At 43.2% G+C, this 23,984-nt stretch overlaps 1 protein-coding gene across 5 annotated transcripts in view; it reads right to left on the bottom strand.

The window, feature by feature from the left end:
- pbrm1l (polybromo 1, like) overlaps positions 1–20,439 on the bottom strand; it is a 46,556-nt gene extending 26,117 nt beyond the window's left edge. For all 5 annotated transcript variants that reach the window (XM_063214780.1, XM_063214783.1, XM_063214782.1 and 2 more), the window contains exons 1-16: positions 20,352–20,439; positions 18,667–18,815; positions 18,393–18,490; positions 16,877–17,024; positions 16,102–16,308; positions 12,580–12,702; positions 11,125–11,193; positions 10,758–10,856; positions 10,571–10,656; positions 9,615–9,706; positions 8,509–8,725; positions 4,437–4,578; positions 3,658–3,740; positions 1,856–1,997; positions 1,354–1,491; positions 694–799 (exon numbers count right to left, since the gene is read on the bottom strand). In XM_063214780.1, coding sequence (XP_063070850.1) covers positions 694–799; positions 1,354–1,491; positions 1,856–1,997; positions 3,658–3,740; positions 4,437–4,578; positions 8,509–8,725; positions 9,615–9,706; positions 10,571–10,656; positions 10,758–10,856; positions 11,125–11,193; positions 12,580–12,702; positions 16,102–16,308; positions 16,877–17,024; positions 18,393–18,490; positions 18,667–18,804 — 1,888 coding nt within the window. In that variant the 5' untranslated portion in view covers positions 18,805–18,815; positions 20,352–20,439. The remainder of the gene's footprint in view (positions 1–693; positions 800–1,353; positions 1,492–1,855; positions 1,998–3,657; positions 3,741–4,436; positions 4,579–8,508; positions 8,726–9,614; positions 9,707–10,570; positions 10,657–10,757; positions 10,857–11,124; positions 11,194–12,579; positions 12,703–16,101; positions 16,309–16,876; positions 17,025–18,392; positions 18,491–18,666; positions 18,816–20,351) is intronic.
- Between the last annotated feature and the right edge of the window lie 3,545 nt (positions 20,440–23,984).

The following is a 23,984-nucleotide window of genomic DNA, read 5'->3' as shown; positions in this document are numbered from 1 at the left end:
TACACTGTGCAAGTAACTACACCATTGGAACGAGTTAACTCTACAACTTATTGCAATCTTTGATTAGATCATATCACTTAAAACAACAAATCAATTAAAAATATATTCCTTTTGTGTGTCCCTTAAGTGATGCCTGTGAGAAAAATAGCAGAAAGGGAGCATATAGAAATCTTATAAAACAAAAGTCTGCATTTAAAAGGGCAACTGCAGTATTTTCAATATTAAGCCTCTTTTCTGGGTTGTCTGCAATGTTTTAGAGTCCCCCTCGCCGTCTTGTTCTTGTTTGCTGCTGTCTCTGTGAATTGGCTACTATAGATTTTGTCTCAATTGGCTTTACAATGGCCGTCTATGGGCATGTCCAACTATGTTTTCAAAATCACCTTAAACAATTGTTTTCACTGTGGCAGGTAGATTCTAAACTACTTACCCAGTTTGAGTTTTGGAGAGTTCATAAACACTACTTATGCAGTTTGAGTTTGGGAGAGTTCATAAGGTCTACTTACGCAGTTTGAGTTTGGGAGAGCCCATAAGGTCTACTTACGCAGTTTGAGTTTGGGAGAGCCCATAAGGTCTACTTACGCAGTTTGAGTTTGGGAGAGCCCATAAGGTCTACTTACGCAGTTTGAGTTTGGGAGAGTTCATAAACACTACTTACGCAGTTTGAGTTTGGGAGAGCCCATAAGGTCTACTTACGCAGTTTGAGTTTGGGAGAGCCCATGTCATCATCCTCAGGGACAGGCCCCAGCTCCTTCTTCTTCTCCTTTACGATCTTCTCCAGAACATCTGCATCATTGTAGACCTGAAAACAGGACCAATATGTTCCCCAAAGACTTATTCACCAGTACGTATGAAAAAATCGTAAATTATTAACAAATAATCACTGACTATTCATCATATAAAAGGGCCCCCCATCTCTTTGCTGTGCGCGCACACAAACGCGCACACTAACACACACACACACACACACACACACACACACACACACACACACACACACACACACACACACACACACACACACACACACACACACACACACACACACACACACACACACACACACACGTTCATACTTCATAACTTAACCCACTAAGCCATATCTATACACTACTTTTGTTCAAAATCTTATACTGATGTCTTGACATCATTCCCAAATCACGGTATGATTGAATGATAATTTGCTTATAGGTTACAAATAAATAATCTCATATTTGAATGAAGAAAACCACCAACTGTGACTAAAATCTTGTAGTCGTCACTATTAATTATCATCCTTGGAGGGCACCTCAGAAACTCTTGGAGGGCTACCTGGCCCCCGGGCACCACGTTGGTGACACCTGGTGTATAGTGTACCTGGGATCCCTCCTCGTTGTAGTGCCGCGCGTTGCGGAACATGAGCCGCATGTCCTCCATGAGCAGATCCTCGTTGGCGTAGCGCTCGGCGCGGATGTTGTGCTCGATGGTGCGCAGGTCCATGGGCTGGCCGATCACCTTGTAGTAATCCGGGATGCAAATTATCGATTAATTCTTTAATCATTAGTTGATAGCCTTATCGATCGACTTACGATTAATTGATAAACGGCTTTCCCCCCCCCGAAATCTCAATGTTTCTCGAAAAAACTACTATTAAAAATTGAGATAAAATACCACATTTGAATTAGTTCTATTTCAATTCTTTAATCCAAAGGCGTTTTAAATATTCCCAATTTTCACACCTGTGTTCACACACACTCTTCACATGCCCATTTCACCTGGGTCTCTTGTAGGTTGAATTATCGATTAATTGCGTTTTATGTTTTTTTAATCGATTAACACATTGATCGATTAAAGTCTTTTCGAATCGTTTCATCCCTACCTTGTAGTAGTCCGGGTAGTCCTTCTTGGACGGCTTGACCATGAAGAGGTCGCATAGGCGCCGGCCCGTACCCGCCTCCCGGACCTCCGTCACGGCCACGAACAGGGCCTTCATGCGGTTCTTCTTGGTGTTCTTCTTATGGCTATGGGACAGACATGGAGCCAGGCTTTAAGACATTGCAGATGTTATTGATGTTCTTTTTTTTGGTCTTTAACGACTTTATTGGACAGGACCGTTTGAGAGGTGGACAGACAGTGAATGGGGAGAGATGCGGGGAGGGGTCGGCAAATGACCCGGGCCGGTAATCAAACCCGGGTCGGCCGCATGGTAGACGAGTGCCCCTACCGGTTGGACACGGCTGAGCCAAGGGGCAGTGCAGATATTATGAGGAGAGTTAAAGTGGAGATTCATTTGTAGCATTTGGAATAAGATAATAAAATGTGAAAAAAGTGAAGCGCTGTGAATACTTTCCGGATTGACTGTAAATCAATCCACACAATTCGGTCTTCCGGGACGATGCAATACATTTGGCACAACGTGGTTTAAATGCCCAATTTTCCACGATGACCCAAATATCCTCAACAACCACTCTTAGATAGCCTACAAACAATCCTCCCCTGACCAGCTGCCTCACGCGCTAACAGAACCGGAATGCACGAGCGTCGCTTGCGCTTTTAACACTCGTTCACATTTTCCTAAATTAATGTTCATGTTTGACGACCACGTTTCGTACATTGCATTTCGCAGCAGACCGGTTGAGGGAAAAATGACAAAAGAAATTTTAGACCTTCGTTAAAAATTTTAGACCTGGGAGAGATATTTTAGACCTTTTTTAGGCCTTTTTTAGGGAAAAAAATACTTTTTAAAAACTTTTTAGACCGCGCGGCTACAAATATGGTCTGTACTCACAAAACGGAAGTTTGGAAGTTTGTACATAGTCCAGGAGTTTATCATCATCAACACAAGCTGAATAACTTCTCTTCTTATAGACGTTACTTCCGTCGTCTGGGAGGAGCCCGTAAATGGGCCTGTGAGCAGGGCTCTAAATTAACTTTGTTCATCACTAGCCAAAATGGGTAGAAGACGTGAATCTCAGTGGCCAAACACACACACCAATAGGTCAAAGTGGCTAATAAGTTTTCTTTTCTATCAGCCAAACACCAGCATTTGGCCGGTTGACGTGTGTTAATTAATTTAGAGCGCTGCCTGTGAGTGAAAAAGTGAATGTCAAGGTCGGTGCTGAAAAAGTGAATGTCAAGGTCACGGTCCTGGAGCGTGTTCCATTCTCCACACTGTGCCCTGTGTACTGTGATACAGTGCACTTTCCACCCTAAACTTAACGGCTAAATTTGAGGGTGAAGTGCAGGTCCAATTCACGTTCTGTCTGATACACTTCACGGAAATGGCGGTTGTCGCGTGTCATCAGAGTTTACCACCCGCCAACCGCCAATATACAATTCATCACGGAAGACACTGTTCCTTATTTTTTAACTTACCCCTTTCTCTTATACACATGGCAATTGTCTTTGGAATCAAAACTATGCTGTCATCACAGAGATTCGGCAGTTTGACGATCTGACACTCAACCAGAGAGGAAACTACGTAACAAAATTGGCGGCCGTTGAGTGCGAAAAGTGTACATAACTCCACACTTCGAAAAAATGGTCGGTTTCAGGGCGTTATCCGGGTAGTTTACAGTACACTTCAACCCGCCACGATTAGAAATGGAACCGCCCTGCGTACCCAAACACAGTGCAGGATGGGCGGAAAGTACGAACATTGGAACAGCCTCCTGGATGTACCTTTTCCTCTTGGCGCTGCCGGTGTCTGGTGGCGTGGACATCATGCTGTCCCCGTCCTCATCACGCACATCCCTCCTCTTCATCTGAACACAACAACAGCACAGCACAGCGCAAAACAGTCACTTACCATTTTTGTATTATGTTTACAAAAGTTTACACACTGTACACAAGTTTGCACACTGTACACAAGTTTGCAAAGGTGCCATTGAAATGGACATGGCTAAGGTAAGATTGATAGTAAAAGATGAGGATTATTGAAAGACCACCAATAAATTATTCTTAATTTCTTATATTAATCTCTTTATTTGTTGGCATTAAGTATACTGTTACCTACCCTATGATCTGCCCTACAAAGGCAAAGTGCAGTATCTACGTCAACATTGAAACTGAGAAAAAGACCTTCAAAGCCTTGGCATTAGGTTGGATATTGTAGTTACTACAAATTTGGACAAAACACCATCTCTAAAATAGGACACACTTGGACCATGTGGCTTTGTCACAAGATAAAGGAGGTGTAATGAAAGACCATTTTCAGTCTAAACTTAAAAGGTGGGGTTGCAGGTTAACCATTTTAAGAATATTATGACATCACGTTGGGGGCTCCCCAGGCTCATAGGAGTCTATGTAGAATCTTAGAATCCTGGGGGAGTTCCCCCAACGTGATGTCATACCTGCAACCCCACCTTTAAACTATTCACCTATAATTCTGCTAACTCACTGATCTACTAACTGTGGCTCTTCTAACTACACTGGTCCTTTAAGACTACTTGGCTGCTGACCTGAAGGATCTGCTGGAGTCTCTGAGCTCGTTTGTAGATGCTAGAGTTGGGCACGTTGTAGCGCTTGGCGTTCTCGAACATCAGGCTCAGGTCCGCGTCCATCTGCTCAGTACCCTCATACTCCCCGTTCTTCATCTTCTCCCTACACGACGCAAAACACAAAATATATCAGACAGAGTCAACACACTAGAACATGGCAAGGGAGTGGATTTTCACTCCCGTCCCATCCCGGTCCCAGAAAAAAAATCTCATCCCGTCCCATCCTGGAATGGAGTAAAAGAAACAAATCCCATCCCGTACACTCCTGAAAAGAATGTTTCCCAGTCCTGCCCACTCCCACTCAAAATCAATCCCACTCCCATTTTGATAAAAAAACGAGCCTTTTTTAAATGAAAAAATAAACGCGCATTCCCGCTCTCGTTCATTGTTATTCCCGCTTCTGCCTGCTCCCATTCATCTTTATTCCCGCTCCTGCCCGCTCCTGTTCATCTTTAAAATTTTGACTCCCATCCCGTGGTAATCCCGCGGGACATGCGGGACCCACGGGAATTCCCGAAAAATGTCATCCTCTAGAACACACACACACACACACTTCACCTGTAAAGAACCTACTTAAAGAGTCTTTATTGTAGACTGGTGGGAATGTGAATGTCAACTGTCAACTTTAGTATGGCCAAAGTTACAGTACGTTTTGCAGCTAAAATGTCTATTTCTGGAAATGTCCAAGAGAAGAGAGAAGATCCCCCTTTTCATGTATGTTAAGTGCCATTTTCCCAGTCATAATGAATACTTAGATTTTAATGGTGGTGGTAAGTGTTCATGAAAAAGGTAACATTTGTGAATGGGCAGCATGAATGTAAATAAACTGTGAATAATCTAAATTAATAGTAATAATAATACTAAAAATATTACACAGTGCACCTTTAAGGTTTACTTTTTGCTGAAATAAAGCTCAAGCCTTTGACCTCATTACAATTTCCTGATGGAAGTAGAAAAGTCGGAAATGATACAGGACCCACGGAAACAGGCCTACACTGTGACAAAAACGACCAACAGGGGAAAACACTACTGCAACCATGAATGGATGGAGGAATGAATGAATTAATCATATGAATGACACCAGCCAAGGTGCTAGAGCTACATTTTGTCATTGTACGTTCCTCCATTCATGCAAATAAAAACCCAAATCTCTTTTTGAGAACAAAGCCTCCTTTCTAATCCTTCTTGCTTTCTAATCCCATGCAGTCTTATTACCACAGTACAAGCTTAAAACCTCACTCTCATATTTAATCTGCTTCAAGTCATCCATACAGTGGAGTTGGCAATGTGGCCAGACCAACACACACACCAGCAGGGAGAAAGCGGTCAGGACAAGTGTGGGAATAGTACCATCAAATATCGTGTAAGAGAGGAAGATATGTCAAAACCCGCCCATCCAATGCAAAGGAGTTTCACAGTGGGTTTACATACAGTGTTCAATCTCGCCCTCCGACCCGTGCCTGCAGTTCACCTAGGGAGCGCTGTGGAGAGAGCAGAGCCCATAAGGCTGGCGCTAATAACTGAAAATAGTGCTCGCTGTCGGCTGAAACTTGACAATGTTACTGTAAGTTCTGAGAAACCAATGTGGATTTAAATGAAATGTACAATAACCTGTGAGGTATGTCCTTCTGATTTCTTACAGCTTTGGCATTCTTTACAGCTTTCTTGCTAACAAAATTGCTTTACGGCCCTCGTGATCACCGCAATGCAGCCGGCCGACCAATCCAAACGCAGTGTGTGAAGCCACTCGTGACATCATATTGACAATTAAGACGTATTTTACAAAGATCCAGCGAGTTTATACATTCAAACTAAGTGCAGTTTGAAAGGATAATTTATCCTGCCTTTGAGAAAAATCTAATGAAACGATGATACCAATTCTCTCCCAAAGCAATGGCAGCATCTGTGGTTGAGCAGCTCCATGGGACCCCATTCATTCTAACAGCCTCAGCGCTCCTTGGCGCTCCTGCGCTGTATAGATGGCGTCACTTAGTGGACAGTACCACCCGGAAAAAGTTGTGAGATTCCTCTCTCGTACTACCCATAGATCCTCTCTGGGAGTGTGCTCAAAATTCGGTCTCCTAAGGGGGCGTCAAAGAAAATGGAATATTGTACAAGAACGACCACTAGCTGGTGGCCAGGAGTGGCACTGCAGCTATGTTATCGCAGCTAAGTAAATAATGAATGGGTGCCAATGGGGCTGTATGGTTCTCATAGAACTATCTGCCCGTGTGATTTTTTCCCTGGAGTCGCGTTCGATAGATATGAGTAAGTGAAAGCATTTGCCGACACGTTTGCATCTTGTCAAGTGTTAGATTCGTGACAATTACCCTTATTTCAACTATAGCAATGACATAACATGTGACAATCGACTTTACGGCACTACGCCATTTGTTTTGTAGTTTTAAGTCTGACTTCAGATGTCGATGTGTTTAAAGTTATGTTAGGATTGTTGCGGACACCTATTATTTATTGCATTTAAGGTGGTGGAAAAGCGGCATGTGTACATGGGGTAAAGGAAATGACTGCGCTCATCCTTAAGAATTTGGGCACCTTCAATTAACATGTTGGACGGTGGTGGGGGGTTTTGAGGTGTGTGACCGTAGATGTCTCTGCTAGGATCAGTCAGAGTACGTCTCTCGTCAGCTCTGGTCGTGAATAGTCGCAGAGATTCCTCAGCCAGCAGGTATTAGCCGAATGCTAGCATGTTGCAGGACAAAACTAACACGTCTTTGGGAGAACAAAGCCATGTCAGGAACCTTTAACTTCACTTCTAATACAACTTCCATGATAAGGTACAGAATGTGCACACATCTTTACAAACCAGAGAACAGAACCGTCACAAATCCCTGCTGAGCCATTTAGCCCAATAGGCTCCCATTCATCTTTTACTTGGCTGCGTTCGCCAACGGGGCTATAATGGGAGCCAATGAGAGATGCCTTTCTCATAGCTTAGAGAATCTCTGGGGGCGTTGTCCCTCCTTCTTCTTCTCTTTTCGTGGTGTTTGCACAAGACGTGCGCTACTGCCATCTACAACGTCTGGAGGGTAGTAGTTTGCGGCCCTGGAGGCCGTTTTATCCGGCCTCTGATATAGTTCTAATGCTATGCAGCTTCACATGAAACATGACATATTTTATAAAGGGAACTTAGAAAACACATGTGTAATACAGTTACAGGAACCTAAAGAAGGTGGGGTCTGTTTTAAAGGTGGTTGCTTTCAATATAGGCCTTAAAGTGATACTGTCCCATTTTTGGAAATAGGCTCATATTACACCTCCCCTTTAGTTAAATAATTGAGTTTTTTTTTCTCCTGTACCTCCTGCTGTTCCCTGAGTATGGCAGTGCAAATTTTACCTCCATGCTAGCAGTTAACATTGAGTCCTATGAGACCAGTTAGCCGCCAGCTGGTCACATAGGACTCAATGTTAACTGCTAGCATGGACGGTTGAAAGCACAGTCCGGTAAAACCCTATTATTTAACTCAAGTGAAGGTGTAAAATAAGCTTATTTCCAAAAATGGGACAGTATCACTTTAAGTGCAGGGAAATCCTGGTTTGTGTTCACAATACGGCCCTTGCTTGGAGGACTTTTAAGTGTGGCCCCTCGAATGAGAAAGCTTCCCCACCACCCCTGCCCCCCTACCTGATGAGGTTCCCCATCCCTGCCCCCCCTACCTGATTTGCTGCAGGGAGATGGGCTGCTTGATCTGCTGGTAGTAGTCCGGGTACATTTTGTACATTAGGCCTACATCTAGGGTTAGGGTTGGTACATGGTATACAGTGGTATTACATGGTATTAAATAGTGTTACACTGGCTATTGCACTGTACCTTATGTGGTAGATCCACTGTAGTAGTGAACCATGAAAATAAAGAGAATTAATGCTAAAGTAAAAAAATTTTTTAATCTACTGCCTACCTTGCAAGCTATACAATTCCCACACCTCCATCCATCCCTCCATCCATCCATCCATCCCTACATCCCTCCATCCCTCCATCCATCTATCCCCCCTCCCTCTCTCCCTGCCCACCTACCTGATCTGCTGCAGGGAGATGGGCTGCTTGATCTGCTGGTAGTAGTCGGGGTACTCTCGGCGTGAGGGCAGGGTGAGGAAGGGCTCGGCCAGCAGCTGCCCCTGGGGGTTGCGGGCCCCGCGGATGGCCTGGTACAGCAGGAAGACCGGGTCCCCAGAGGAGATACGCGACTGCCCACTCTCGGCCTCCGCCTCGCTGGCGTCGTACCGCACCGAGCCTGTAGGGGGCAGCACAGTAGCACTTTTGAAATCTCTTTAATGAAGTACGTGATGTGGTTTACTGAAAACTAAATAATGTAATTGCTTTCATTCAAGAACTGAGATGGTCAAATAAAATCAATCAATCAATCAATTATTGAACCATTGCATGGTCTATACGTCCACAAAAATGTCTACAGAGCATGCTTACAGGGGTGCCGACAGGGGAGGACAAAGGGAGGGGCCCTTTCAGATGACTTAGTCCTGGGCCCGGCCAAAGCTGTCAGAAGCCCTGCATGTGTAGACCAGGGCTTGACACTAACTTTTCCGCTTGCCTGCCATGTGGCTAGTGGTTTTCCTGAGTCACTAGCCATCTTGCTATTCTACTAGCCACAAATTTCATATTGTTTTTTTTCTTGAATCATCTAACCTCAGAAGATGAGTGCATATAGATTTCTACATGGAAATATATCAAACAAGTAGAAACCGAGTAACTGAGCTTTTTCTTGAACTTAGAATAGAAACAATTGATACACAAGGTGTACAACGCAGAATAAATGCTATTCTGATATGTCATACCATTGGCAGACATTGGCTACTGGCACTGTAATTGTTACTAGCCACAGCCAAGTTTTACCAGCACTTGGCCGGTTTGCAGGTGCCAGTGTCAAGCCCATGTATAGACGTGCCTAGCAGGCTGCCAAGCGAGCAGGGGATTGGGCTGGCCAACGCTACCTGCGGTCAGGGGATGGGGCTGGTCAACGCTACCTGCGAGCAGGGGATTGATTGGGCTGGTCAACGCTACCTGCGGTCAGGGGATGGGGCTGGTCAACGCTACCTGCGAGCAGGGGATTGATTGGGCTGGTCAACGCTGCCAAGCGAGCAGGGGATTGGGCTGGCCAACGCTACCTGCGGTCGTGGAGTCCTCGTCGCTCTCGGAGCCTCCCTGCAGAGCCATGGTGATGGCCGATAGACGGTCTCCCTGAGCTGACCTGCGGTTCCTGGAACAGGACACACACACACACACACACAAAGGGATGCATACGCCCACACACACGCACACGCACACACACACACACACACACACACACACACACACACAGGGATGCATACGCCCACACACACGCACACACACACAGGGATACACACAGAGATACACACACCCCCCCCACACACACGCATACGCCCACACACATGCACACACATGCACACACACACACACACACACACACACACACACACACACACACACACACACACACACACACACACACACACACACACACACACACACACACACACACACACACACACACACACACACACACACACACACACACACACACACACACACAGGGAAGCATACGCCCACACACATGCACACACGCACACACACACACACACATTAGTCCAATGACAAATGAAGGTTGGCCACTGTACATCTAAAGCCTCCCTCTGCAATACGTTGGCCTTTCCATGTGCATCACCAAAACACGGCCATGTCCTTCAGATGGCATATTAGACATACACATCAATATACTGTACAACCCTTATGCTCCCATTCTCCCACACCCCAGACGCCACATCAATATACTGTACAACCCTTATGCTCTCATTCTCCCACACCCCAGACGCCACATCACAACATAGGTGAACCGGGAAGCCAGTGCACTGATCACCTACAGTATGTTTATCGACTCGACTTTGAGGTCAAGTCCTTAAAGGAGACCTCAGTCAAGGACAAATCTACTGCTGCTGCTGATGCTGCTGATGCCGCTACATTAGAACGTCCTTGTTTGTGGGGTAAGATGTAAAATGATTACCTTATGCAAACACTTGTCTTTGTGGTGTTATAAAATGATTACCTTATGCGAACACTTGTCTTTGTTGGCTCGGCTTGCTCCAGTTCGGTCTTTCTCTGAGCGAAGATTTTCTTGATGGCAGTTGCATCCTTGTTTTTAAAAAAAGATAAAAGGATATACCTTGTTTAACCTCAGAATCTATGGCTCCACTTTGACCATTAACTGTTGGAAGGGAAACCAGAAGGCTTACCTTGAAGACTTGGGACCCTGGCTCATTGTAGGTTTTGGCATTTTTCGCCAAAAGATCAACGTCCTTTCCCATGGCGTTAACACTTTTGTAATAACCCAGCTGAAAAAAAACAAAAAAACAATAACAAAACAATGTATGACCTCTCAATATTGAACTGATGTCTAAGAAGTATTACTCGAAGAAATAATAGAACTAAAAACCATTCAAAATGTTAAATAAGCAAATGTTAAAAATTAAGTTTATTTGATAGGGACAGATACATAACATGTAGGTTGCATAACAACCAAACAGCAAGCATCATAGCCATGTATAGCCAAAAGCTAATTTCCAATGCCCGTCCCTAAAGGGACAGACAAAAGCAATGTACCTGTATCTTCTGAGCAATGGCACGCAGGTCAATTGGATCCTTGATTATGGCATAGTAGTCTGGATATTGCTGTAAACAAAATAACACATTTGGTGGTGATGAGGTGGCACAATGGTAATGTTACCAAACACTCTCAGAAAACAACTGCACTAAATAAAATACGAGGGTGTTCATTCAAGGGGGTATAAACAAGGGGGTTTATTCGTCATATATAAATGAGAACTAATTTAAACATTGTCGATAATTGTTAGCACTTTAAACAAGAACAAATTTTTCAATGTAAGAGAAGTGATTCTAAGGCCGTTTTGTTTTCGTTTTCCATAAGGGAGCAGTTAGAGTATATTGTGAACACAAATTGGATGAGTTGTGGAACTTCTTCACGATCATGAATGCCAGTTGCTTTACAGCTAAACTCATTGGACAATATGACCCGAATACCATTCTAAGAACAGGGTCAAGTGATAAATGACCCGCACTGCACTGAAGGTAGTGGGGGTGAGGGACTACCCCACCCTCCAAGCAATATATGAAGAGTCTGTAGTTAGGCATGCTAGAAAAATAACTGAGGATCCATCACATGTTCTGTACACAGAATATGAGCTGCTACCCTCTGGCACAGAGAACAAGAAAAGGTTTCTGAATAGGTACAGGTTTTCTTTTGTCCCTGTTTCTGTTAACCTACTGAACGCAGGTCATTAACAACTACCATCCTGTAATGCCATGTATGTATGCTGGTGGTGGGCTGTGGTGGATATGCACTTGAGTGTTTCTATGTATGTGTGTGTTTATTGTTGTTTTTGTTTTTTGGCGTCATGTGTATGTTGTGTGTATGTGGCAGCTATGTATGTCCAAGACAAATTTCCTTCGGGACTATTAAAAAGAATCTTGAATCTCTCTCTTGAATCTTGACAAACCCGGCCAAGTTAACAGGAAGTGGTGAACATGCTGCTAACTACATAGTACACGCGTGTCTTTTAGCTACGAAACTGAGGACTGGAGTCCCGGAGTTCTATTAGGCGATTTACCACAACCTCAAGGCTAAGGGTAGTCAAGGGTGAGCGGTTAGGGCGTCAGACTTGCATCCCAGGGGTTGCCGGTTCGACTCCCGACCCGCCAGGTTGGTGGGGGGAGTAATCAACCAGTGCTCTCCCCCATCCTCCTCCATGACTGAGGTACCCTGAGCATGGTACCGTCCCACCGCACTGCTCCCCATGGGGCGCCACTGAGGGCTGCCCCCTTGCACGGGTGAGGCATAAAATGCAATTTCGTTGTGTGCAGTGTGCAGTGTTCACTTGTGTGCTGTGGAGTGCTGTGTCACAATGACAATGGGAGTTGGAGTTTCCCAATGGGCTTTCAATATAACCAGGTTTACTACTTCGCCGGGTTCTTGGAATACTACCTCGGATGAATGAGAGGCTTTACAGATGTAAACACTAAATGTATCTGCCGGGTTACCAGTTTGGAAGGTAGCTTCTGGAAGAGTTCGCTGATGGTGCGTCCTGCGGGGTCTGTGTAGGACACCACAGCCTCCAGTAGGGTCTCCAGCACCTCCTTCAGGCTGCCACCAGAGGGCGCCATCTAGGAATGGAAGCACAGGACATGGAGGAGCAGGTTAAAGCCCGCACATCCAAAACATCTGACATGGGAACAGGACAACCAAATAATAAGATAGAAAATGATAAAGTCTGCTTTAACCTGGCTTTTCTGCTCCCCCTGTTTCCCCCTCATAATATCTTGGGTGAAAAACAGGTTTTCACCTTAAACATTATGATTTTTTTTTTGGGGTTGGAGCAGAAAAACCCTGGTTGAAGTGGACTTTTTTAATTTTTTTATCTTGGCACAGGACATAGAAACATTATTAGAAAGCAGAGGGCACGGAGACATCTGAACAACCATCCACACGAAATCGATAATTTTTGGAGGATTCCAAAAACTCAAAAAATAAAATAAAAATTGTGCAGGGCTAGGCTGACAGCGGGGACACTTCATTGTTTTCTCCGCGGAGGCGGGGCATCAGAAAAACGTGAGGCCACAAGCCCAAGTAGAGGACGCAAGGTGACATATTGGAATGCACTCTTTGTGTATAAATTAGGGATGCAAATTATCGATTAATTCATTAATCATTAGTTGATAGTGCTATCGATCGACTTTCGATTAATTGATAAGCGGCGTTTTTTCACCTGAATTTCATAGGGCCTTTTAAAATATCAGCTAAATAGTTAAAACACTGAGTTCAAAAAGTATAGGCCTATATTGTTATATTAAATTATGAGAATTACATTATGATCATTAAGCCCATATTGTATTTTATTGTATTATGTTATATTATATTATATATTCCTCAAGTAATTATGCATTAGGAAAAGAAAGCAGACATGTTTTCTATGGCATCTCCACACCACCTTTTGGGGGGCATTGCTTGGTTTCACCCAGGAGTGAACTAGTAGCCCCACGTCCCCTCTATGTCGCCTTGCAGTTGCCTGAGATATGATGACAGACAATGTTGAGTGAAACGTGATCAGACTCAGAACTTGTCTGCATATAGGTGTGCCAGCCAGCATGATCAACCACAAGCATTTTAATTTTATACGCTTCAAAATAGGGGTCGACCGATACAGGTTTTTTAATGGCCGATGCGATACCGATATTTTTTCCATCACCCTTGGCCGATACCCGATATGATACCCGATTTCCGATACCCGATACGGCCGATGCCGATATTGTTAAAAAGTGTTAAAAATAACAAAAATCAGTACTGTATCATTTTTTTAAAAAAATCCTTTTTTCCCACCTTTTCATCACACCATAACATGAATAACAGGAAAATAACATGTAACTTACAAAGCACACTGAGCAACTAGTTTTTCAAGCATCTGTAGCCTATACTGTATTATAGCCACCTAAAAAGGTATACATAAGGCATTAAAAATTCAAAGGACTGTGGCTTGACAGTGGTACAATAGCATAGAGCTTGACTGTAAATTTGAAAAATGTTGGGGATGACCAAGATTATTATGGGTTTAAATATGTATGCCTATTTTTTCACCTGTATAGGTGTACTTGATTTACTAGGGCCTTTCACAAAATAAATCAAATAAACTAAATAACAAACAAAAGCCCAAAATAACAAACCAAAGAAATGCAAACAAAACACATAGACAAGTAAAACCATTTTCTTATTTTCATATTATAAAATACATGGCAAAGAATCCCACCAGTAAAAACACCCCTGTTCGAAATGGACACCCCTCTATTTTACTCAGATTGGAACATTCACTTGTTGCTGAACGAGGAAGTGGCAGCATGCCGGTGACCTGATCTGTTAAATGTTACAGAACTGTTTTACACAGTATTTCTAACCAAATAAACTTCTATGAATTGAAATAGCCAGTTTGCAAGTGATGTTTGTTACTCATTAGAGATCGCTAAACAGATGGAAGTTGATAAATGAATGACGCTACGAAATGCGCATTTTGAAACGCGGTGGAAATTTACACTGAAACATGCTGGAAGGCACTCGTTACAACGCTAGGTAAGAGTTATGGCAAATGGATGTGATAAATGACCGAACAATGAACCAGGGAAATAAAAGCAGTAGGCCTAGTTTACCCTCGTTGGAAGAGCTGGTTGCTTGCTCAACGAGATGGCTGCATTATGCAGTCTGCATGCTGGTGAGTTGAATGCTACAGAAATGTTTTACAATATTTTAATTTAGCCAGTTTGCAAGTGATGTTTGCTACCTAATAGATGTCGCTAAAACAGATTGAAGTTGATAAATGAATGACGGTATGAAATGCGCGTTTTGAAAGGCGGTGGAAATTAGACACTGAAACATGCCGGTAGACACTCAGTTACAACGGTAGGTAAAAGATGGCAAAAGGTGGTGATTATTGACTGAACAATGAACCAGGGAAATAAAATCAGTACAGAAAATGGATGGAGCTGAAACATTCTCCCTTTAGGCCTATTACATGCACATGCCATGTCATTCAGTGTCCACATTAAAATAGGATGCATCTGAAAGTTTAAAACTTTGTGGCAGCCTGTAAGGCTGTTTACTTTACTCCATGAGTGGGGGAGGGGTGACACAGCTGCGTGCATTGCGGGTCTGCCAGCAACACAGAGCTGCCCGTCTGTAGTCAAAATCTCGGGGTGGGCATATCGGCCGATGCCGATACACTTAATAAACGCAAATATCGGCCCGATATATCGGCCGGCCGATATATCGGTCGACCCTTACTTCAAAGTAAAGAAATGCTATATTTTGGGTGGTGTGTTGTTGTCCATAATGCATAGTAATGTCAACAAAGTTCGTTTCTGAACAAAAAAAGCTATTTAATTTCCTGTGTCTGTAAGGAGAGCTAATAAGCTAACAGGCTCCATTGAGAATGAATGGAGCTATGACAACAACACTTACAGCTAACATGGATTCACCTGAAATTGAACAGATGGTGCTCCTCTTCATGCATGGTCATATATTACCATGCCCAGTTCAGCTAATACTAGTCTTGATATCTGACAGGGTGTTAGTGATTAAAATTACAGCTCAAATGACTACGTTTGTGATTTCGCTAGTTAGCACGCTAAGCTAACATAGCAAGCTTAACCCTACAGTGAAATGCTGCTTGCAGTGACATTTGCCTGTCTTGAAAGATCGTTTTTCTCATAATTCAAACAGTAACAACTTACACCATTGGGCTTGGCATAATCACAGATTCAAGTACACATCTCCAAAAGACCCACAAGAACTCTAGAAGTTGCAATGACGATTTAATAGATAAAATCTGCGCACCATGCATTTGAATAGGACTAGAACTAGAACTACTCAACAGTCTCTAGCGCCCTCTAGTGATTAACCGTGATTAATACATTTTGATCGAGCAACCTCTTGCTCGACAATTAATCTAAAGTCGATTAATCATTTGCATCCCTAACATAAATAAATGCATGTTTGGCAATGTGACGTGCCAGTCTTACCTCGTCCTCAGCAGAGGTGCCAGGGTTCTCAGCTGTGTCATCCTCCTCTTCGTCATCGTCGTCATCATCCTCATCATCCTCATCCCCGTCTCCATCTCCATCTCCATCTCCGTCGTCGTCGTCGTCCTGCTCCCCCAGGAGTGTACTCCGCGTGTTCAGGAAGAACTCCCACAGACGACACGCAGCGCTGTACTCAGAACTGTCCCGCTGTCAACCACAAGAGACACACGGTCGACAGTCTTAAAGTGATACCGTCTCATTTTTGGAGATAAGCTTATTTTACACCTCCACTACTTGAGTTAAATAATAGGGTTTTACCGTTCTCCTGTACTTTCAACGGTTCTCTGGGTATGGCAGTGCAAAATTTGCGACTATGAGACCAATTAGCCGCCAGCTGGTTTCATAGGACTCAATGTTAACTGCTAGTATGGAGGTAAAATTTGCACTGCCATACTTAGAGAACGGTTGAAAGTACAGGAGAAAGGTCAAACTCAAGACATCTATGATTTATTTACCGGGTAGTGGGCTTTTGAGAGAGATACATAAAGATATGGTTTGTTTCTTCACCACATAGAAGGCTTTTGAGAGAGACACATAAAGATATGGTTTGTTTCTTCACCACATAGAAGGCCTTTAAGAGAAAGACATAGATATGTTTCATTTCTTTACCTGGTGGAAAGTTTTTGAGAGAGATACATTAAGATATGTTTCAATTTTTTACCGGGTAGTAGGCTTTTGAGAGGGATACATTAAGATATGGTTCCGTTTCTTTTACCGGGTAGTAGGCCTTTGAGTTGCTGATCATGAGCTGGAAGTCGGAGGTCAGCTGGTCTACATCCTGGTACTCTTCAGTGCGGATCTTCTGCTGCATTTTGGTCAGATCGATGGGCTGCGTCACCACCTCATAGTAGTCTGGCTGATTCCTGGATATAGGAGCATAGGGGATGTTTTTGACTCACAGAGGAAAACATAGAGCATAACATACAGTACATTACACGCAAACAGAGAAGTTTTCTTGGTGCACGTATATAGAAAAGTTGGTTGAAGAGGGGGGGTTGGGGGTGGTGGGGGGTTGCTGTGACGCAGCGCCCTAAGCTTGATTGATTTGAAGGCTGATCAAGTTGTTGCAGTGGAAAATGTCTTTGGTCTCACATTTTGTAATATTGAACTGTATACATCTGAATACATAATGCAGAATAATACTAGGCAGGCAAGAAATTTAAAAAAAAACTTGCACTGAATGTGACCGTAGCTGTTGATGCCGTTATGAACCTCTCCTGTATTGACTGGCATAAGTGAATATGGAAGGCCTTTGCTGCGATATTCTAATGTTGGTTGTCAAGGTGGTACTCGGAGAGCTCAATATATTCTCGGGTGGTACTTTAAAGAAACAAAAAGTTTGAGAACCACTGAATTAGGGAATCTCTCCCAAAAGTTGTTTTGCCTAGGCTGACCCCACCTTATCCTTTCTCTACTACAGGTGTCAGAAACACGAGTCCAAAAGCACAAGTTGAGGATGGGAGTTGGGATATTGGACAGTACCCATGATGGATGAATCGGAGGATTCCACATTGCCACAGGAGAAATGGACCTGCTGTATACCGGTACATAAATGGCTGTCAGTCCGTTGGGATAGGCGCCTCCTTTACATGTAATGCAATGTAATTTAAGTATGGAATAGCGGCCGACGAGGTGTCCCGATATCAAGGGAAACAATGGATGAGGCAGAGCGTTTTAACAGCCCGACGGCGCAGCCGAAGGGCTGTTCGCTTCGCCAAGTCGATTTTCCCTTGGTATCGGGACACCTCGAAGGCCACTATTCCGCTTATCACCCGGTTACCAGCATTAAAGTATTCATTTATTAATATGTTGAGCTAAGGCTTCGTGAGGAAAGTAGATTAACCACTGCGCTTGGTACGTTGCTATGGGCACCGCTTCCTAATCTAGTGAGACGCACCTCTATCGGAGGCATGTAAGGACGCGCGCAGAACGTTGGGGTGACTTGACAACCAAATGCGATAGAATTGACGACTGGGTTTTTGACTCGACAACCAGATGCGATAGAACTAACAACGCGGTCTTGACTAGACAAACAGATGCGATAGAATTAGTAACGGCCCTTCGCCAGAAAGTTAGAAAAGAAGCAACTTGGACGCCTGCATGCCCGCATGACATCATAGGTGTCCTGCTACTGGGGAATAAAGGACACCTGCTCAGACAATCAGAAGACGTTCCGTCTGCTCACAGGGTGATAAGTTAGTAATTAGCCATGAGAGAAGCCGTGGGGTTACCTTCTCTTGGGAGCTCGGATGAATGGTTCACACAGCAGCTGGCCATGCTCGTCCTTGTAGTCTCGGACAGTGTTGTACAGATCTTGGCACACTGACATCTGGCAAAGGCAAATGAGAGACATTTCAATCAGCCGCACTATAACATGTACAGGATGAATCAAATGGTAAACGTGTTTTTCTATGCAACGTTCATTCGTGTGTGTGTGTGTGTGTGTGTGTGTGTGTGTGTGTGTGTGTGTGTGTGTGTGTGTGTGTGTGTGAGAAAGAACCCCACCTGATCCATCCCCGGACCACTGGCGGCGGCTCTCCTCCGCTTGTACCCGCTGCCTGGGGTGGACGAGGTGGACTCATCCAGATCTCCGCCACTCACACTGCTGGAGGGAGAGGTGGCCCGTCGCCTTTTGGAACCCATTGTAACAGTACCTGACAGATATTCGACACAACAACAGAGCAATAAGCAGTAGCCTACACAAACAAACGGGGTCAGCCCTATGTTCCCACAGCCCATTGGTCCTGTCGTGCCGAAAAGCGAGTGCCTGCCAGAACACGAGTGCCCTCATTGAAACCAATGGAAACCAATGACCAATTTTTCAGATATTTTTTACCCATTTTTGCCGATAAATCCAACACAATTTAAGATGGAAAGCCTATCAATAAAGCATCTACATTCCTTCTGGAAGTATTACAAAGAACTGGTTACAATTTCGGTATTATTTCCATAAAAGAATCTAAGAATTGTCATAACAAATTATACAGTTTCATTCAAATAGCTCATATTAAGTGGAGGACGAGTACTGTTTCATAAGCATATTTTTAGTTCATAAATTATGTAATTAATTCTGCAAAAAATAGTATAATTTTCCCTCAAAAAAATGCATTGGTTTCAATGAGGACACTCGCTTTTTGGCAGGCACTCGCTTTTTGGCACGACAGTCCCAGCTTATTCCTGCTGCTCCGTTTTCCCAGTTTTAAGAAATTAATCAAATATAAGCCATATGCTCTACAACTCCATGTTCCCACATTTCCAAGTCAACTAAGAGAACCAATAGGCATAAAAAATCTTAGTGATGTGGGACCAATGGGCTGTGGGAACATAGACACGCTCCACAAACAAACAACAGGGAGGGTAAATCCACAGGCCTACTAATAAAATAGCTGGGTTAACGGAGTCAGTAGGCCTATGTGGGTGAACTTGTGACTAGGAAAAGCTTATTTTCTTCTGTAACTCGTTTCTACCCAGCGTATTGTGTTGATACATCTATCAAGCAAGCAGCGGTTTCTTAGAAGCGACAGTATGATGCCTGGTGGAGATAGCGCGCTGCGCCGTGCGCCACTGACCCATATTTTGGGAGACACACGGTTTACACTGTACACAATATGCTTAGCTATAACGTTTTGAAATTCATAAGTTTGTTAGTCTACGAACTGTTCTTTCATACAGTGAGACCAACAGACTATAGTTGAAAGCCCGGGACATTTAATTCATAGGCCTGTATGTTTCATACCGAAAACGAAGCAACTTGACAGTTTGCTATCCAAAGTCGCTGCAACCCCCAACTCTGGTGTGGTGGCAGATGGGGGTAGCTAGTTGATGTAGCACAATAACATTACAGCCAAACAGCGTGCAACTTCCTAACTGCCTAAACCAAGACGCCTGATTTGCACACGGACTTACTGTACTAACAGACATTGATTAATTGGACCACATGGATCCAAGAATCTAAGCGCGCACAACTTTTTCATTCAACTTGGTAGCCTACTGTACCGTGCTAGCTAGCAAGCTGGTACAACAATGACCAACGTTCCTTTATCATTGTAACATTGTAGCAGCTAGTAGTAGCATGATACAATATTACCAAGTCCAAAATAAAAGCCTCTCCCTTTTCTTAACCGCAGTTCAAGAATTCGTCAAATGAACATGGATCTCCCAAAATGATGTTAGAAAACCAATATATTTACCCGTAAAAATCGCCTGGCTAGCACACACCGATGGCAACAGCTAGCTTCATGAAACCCAGGGCATTATTTTGTATGAACATCCGTGCTGAAGGAAGGAAGTCTTCAAACAGTGGCACATTACTGCCACCTAGCGGCAAACATTAGGACTGCTTCTCCTGAATACTCTGATGACTGCACACCATACAAACAGACAATCAATTCCCTGCTTGAATTACAGTAGTAAAATGTCTATTGTTTGGTCAATTCTCTAATATATTCCAGGCTTTGAATTGATTTGGGGGCATCTGGTTTGGTGTTTCATATTTCTGTTCGTAATATTGCATACCATGCATACAGGGTGTGATTTGTTGAAGAACCAGAAGGGGGATATGTTTCAGATTTTAAGAATTATCAATGGAGTTACTTACAGCACCATTAAAATCATGTAGAAAAAGTGGCAATATCAAAAGACCAAAGATCAAAGACCCACAGAGGATCGTGGAGCCCTCTTGATTTTAAGGGGTTTCATTTTTAATATATATAGGCCTAGCCCATGTTGAATAAATGACAAAGCATTGAACTAATACATGCATAGAAGCAACACAATGTAAGTGCTACATCAAACATTTATTCTATATTTGACCGAAGACAAATTGAGGAATAAAGGAAACAGAGGCCATCTTGTGACTCCCTCTCGTGTGGGCACTCGCATGGTTGGGTCACCAAAGCTTACAATGGTAAAAACATGGGTCCCTGGAAAAAAAGGTTGGGAACCACTGATGTAACTAGTAACCAAGCCAACCAAGTTGGCAAAATGGACTTGAAAATGATCCTTTATTATAACCCACTGAAGTTAACTTAAGATTTGCCAAATGCGTTTTGCATATCAAACAAAACAATAAGACCAGGGGTGTCAAACTCATATTGACCGAGGGCCAAAATCAAAATATGGAACGAAGTCGCGGGCCGAGCTCAAGATTTATTTTTAATAAATGGACTAAAATCGTGCAGGCACGCCCTTAATACTCATAGTTTAATTTCACACACACTGGCACATATTGTATTGCATAGGAGTGTGAGCTGTGTCATTGGCCTGGGCCCGCTCATACTTCTGAGAAACACTTAATTTCGTGTTCAAGTCTTGGTACACTGTACATTAATGAGATATGAGGGCCAACTGTAATACACATTTGAAATGATCTCGAGGGCCAAATAAAATGACTCCGCGGGCCATATTTGGCCCCCGGGCCTGAGTTTGACACCCCTGAATAAGACAATCACATGACTTCCCATACAAAAGCATACAGCCAGGGCCATAACCAGACATTTTCAAATACCGAGGTAAAACACTGTGCTGTAGGCCTACTGCATGCTGTACATTTAGAATGCTTCAAACACTTCAGTCAACACTTAAAGTTTGTTTTCATTAATCAATGTCTTGAGGATAAATGGGGGTGGCGTATACATACTGAATTTATCATTGTTGATCATATATATCGATTTTCATCATAGATACATTTTAGATTACTGAAAAAAAAAATACAGAGGACATGACCTCTGTGTCCTCAATGGTAGTTACGGCCATGCATACAGCCACTACGGCTTCCTCTGGATCAGCGATGGCATGTGAAGCTCTTCCATCCGTGTGATTGGTCATTGATTCGTCATGGATTGCTCATCAATTATCCCCTTGCTGCAGCGTGCGGCCCACCCCTGGGCTTCACGGCACTTCTCTACTATAGCCGGCTGCTGTCCTTCCAGCGTGTTCGTGTCAGTAAAGGGCATCTCTCTATCTACCGCAGGGATGGGGAACCTTTTTCATTCGAGGGGCCACTTCAAGTTTTACAAAGTCCTCCAAGGGCAGTGCTATGAACACAAACCAGTATTTTCCCCTTCACTTTAGGCCTATATTGAAGGCAGCCACATTTAAACAAACACCACCTTCTTCAGGTTCCCTGAATATAACTTAATTGTATTGCAAATGTATTTTCTAAGATTCCTTTACAAAATATGTCATATTTCATGTGAAGCTGAATAACATTAAAATGATATCGGGGGCCGGATAAAACGGCCTCAAGGGCCGCAAACGGCCCTCGAGACATAGGTTCCCCACCCCTGATCTACCGTATCCTCTCCCCAGAGACTGTACACACTGTACATACTGTACAAGCAGGCCGTCCTGCCCCGCATTCGTGGAGTTAACACTTTGTCCTTCTTCTTTTTTTCTCTCAGTGTCATCTATAGGCATCGGCTGCAATATATGTATGTATGCCATTAGGAAGTCATGCACAGTAAGCTTTATAGTGACAGCTCATCACTAAGGAGAGAACGACCAAGGGTGCAGGGTTGCCAGATGAGGCTGATGATTTCCAGCCCAAAAAATGCTCAAAACCCGCCTAGAAGCACAAAATCCCGCCCAATTCTATTGATTTCTATGGCAAAAATTGGGCAGGTTTTCCTGCAAAATTAAATTTTTACCCGCACACGGCCATCCTAATTGGGCGGGAAACAGCCCAATCTGGCAACACTGCAAGGTTGCTCTAATGAGTGTTAAATTCCACTCTCTAAGAGTTGAATCAACACTGCAAAATGGGTGGAGTGAGGTGGGGGGGGGGGGGCAGCGCCAACTATAGTTGTCAATCAATCCCTCAGCCAAGGTCACCTCTCCATCCGGATGTACATGTAGCTCTCACATCTTTTCTTGTCTGACTGTCCTATTATGACAGTGAAGGCCAAACACTTAAAGTGAAGTAGAGTAATTAGTTAAGTAGGGTAGAATGCCCTAATGTGGGACAATTTTTGTCACTTCGACTTTGGTGGTTTATTAAAATTTAATGACAACATTTCAATACAAACAAATTACACCCTTTTCATCCTCTAGTTATGCTCTAAGCAAATAAAACCTTTAAAAACATGTTAAGTGTTTCTAATTCCAATAATTTAGATATCAATGTAAGTTGGTCAAAAACTATGGTTATCCCTAAAGTGGGACAATCGGGTTCCTAATGTGGGACAGTGAATATTAAAAGGTCTCTAAAACATGTTTGTGTAAAATATTAATTCAAAATGTTATCTGCCACTCTTTAAGACATATCAGCTACACATTTAGAGCATGTTTTATGAATCATTTTTACTTTCTTTTATTGGTAAATATGACTGAGACTGTTTGAACCCATTGCACACAATTGGTCACTTCAACATGGCAGCTCTATTTCAGGAGAGAACTTCCGTTTTTTGGACCCAAATGTTGTGTTGATAGCTGTGCTCCAGTAGATTAGGGCAGAAAGACTGAAATACACCTTTGATATAGATTTAAATATCTATTTTCTTATGTGGACATGGTGTTTGACTTCATAGTAATTGTTTGACTTATTAAATTACTACTTTTACAACTGTCCCACATTAGGAAAATCTTGTGTCCCACTTTAGGACGCACCTATCCTAAAGTGGGACACTAATAATATAAAATATAACATTATTTTGTATATACCACACATTATTTTCTGATGAACATATACCTATCCAACATGTTTATCAAAAAATTGGCAATATTGCTTTGATTGGAATTGATTTATACCCTAAAGACAAATTTGCCCAAATGCTATGTAATTTGCCATTTTGATGGACTTCACCCAGGGTCCTTCTTCTTGATTG

Source organism: Engraulis encrasicolus, chromosome 14 (genome assembly GCF_034702125.1).
Source record: "Engraulis encrasicolus isolate BLACKSEA-1 chromosome 14, IST_EnEncr_1.0, whole genome shotgun sequence".
Taxonomy (NCBI): Eukaryota; Metazoa; Chordata; class Actinopteri; order Clupeiformes; family Engraulidae; genus Engraulis; species Engraulis encrasicolus.
Note: the sequence above shows the minus strand (reverse complement) of the source record. Positions and strands in the feature narration are given on the sequence as shown.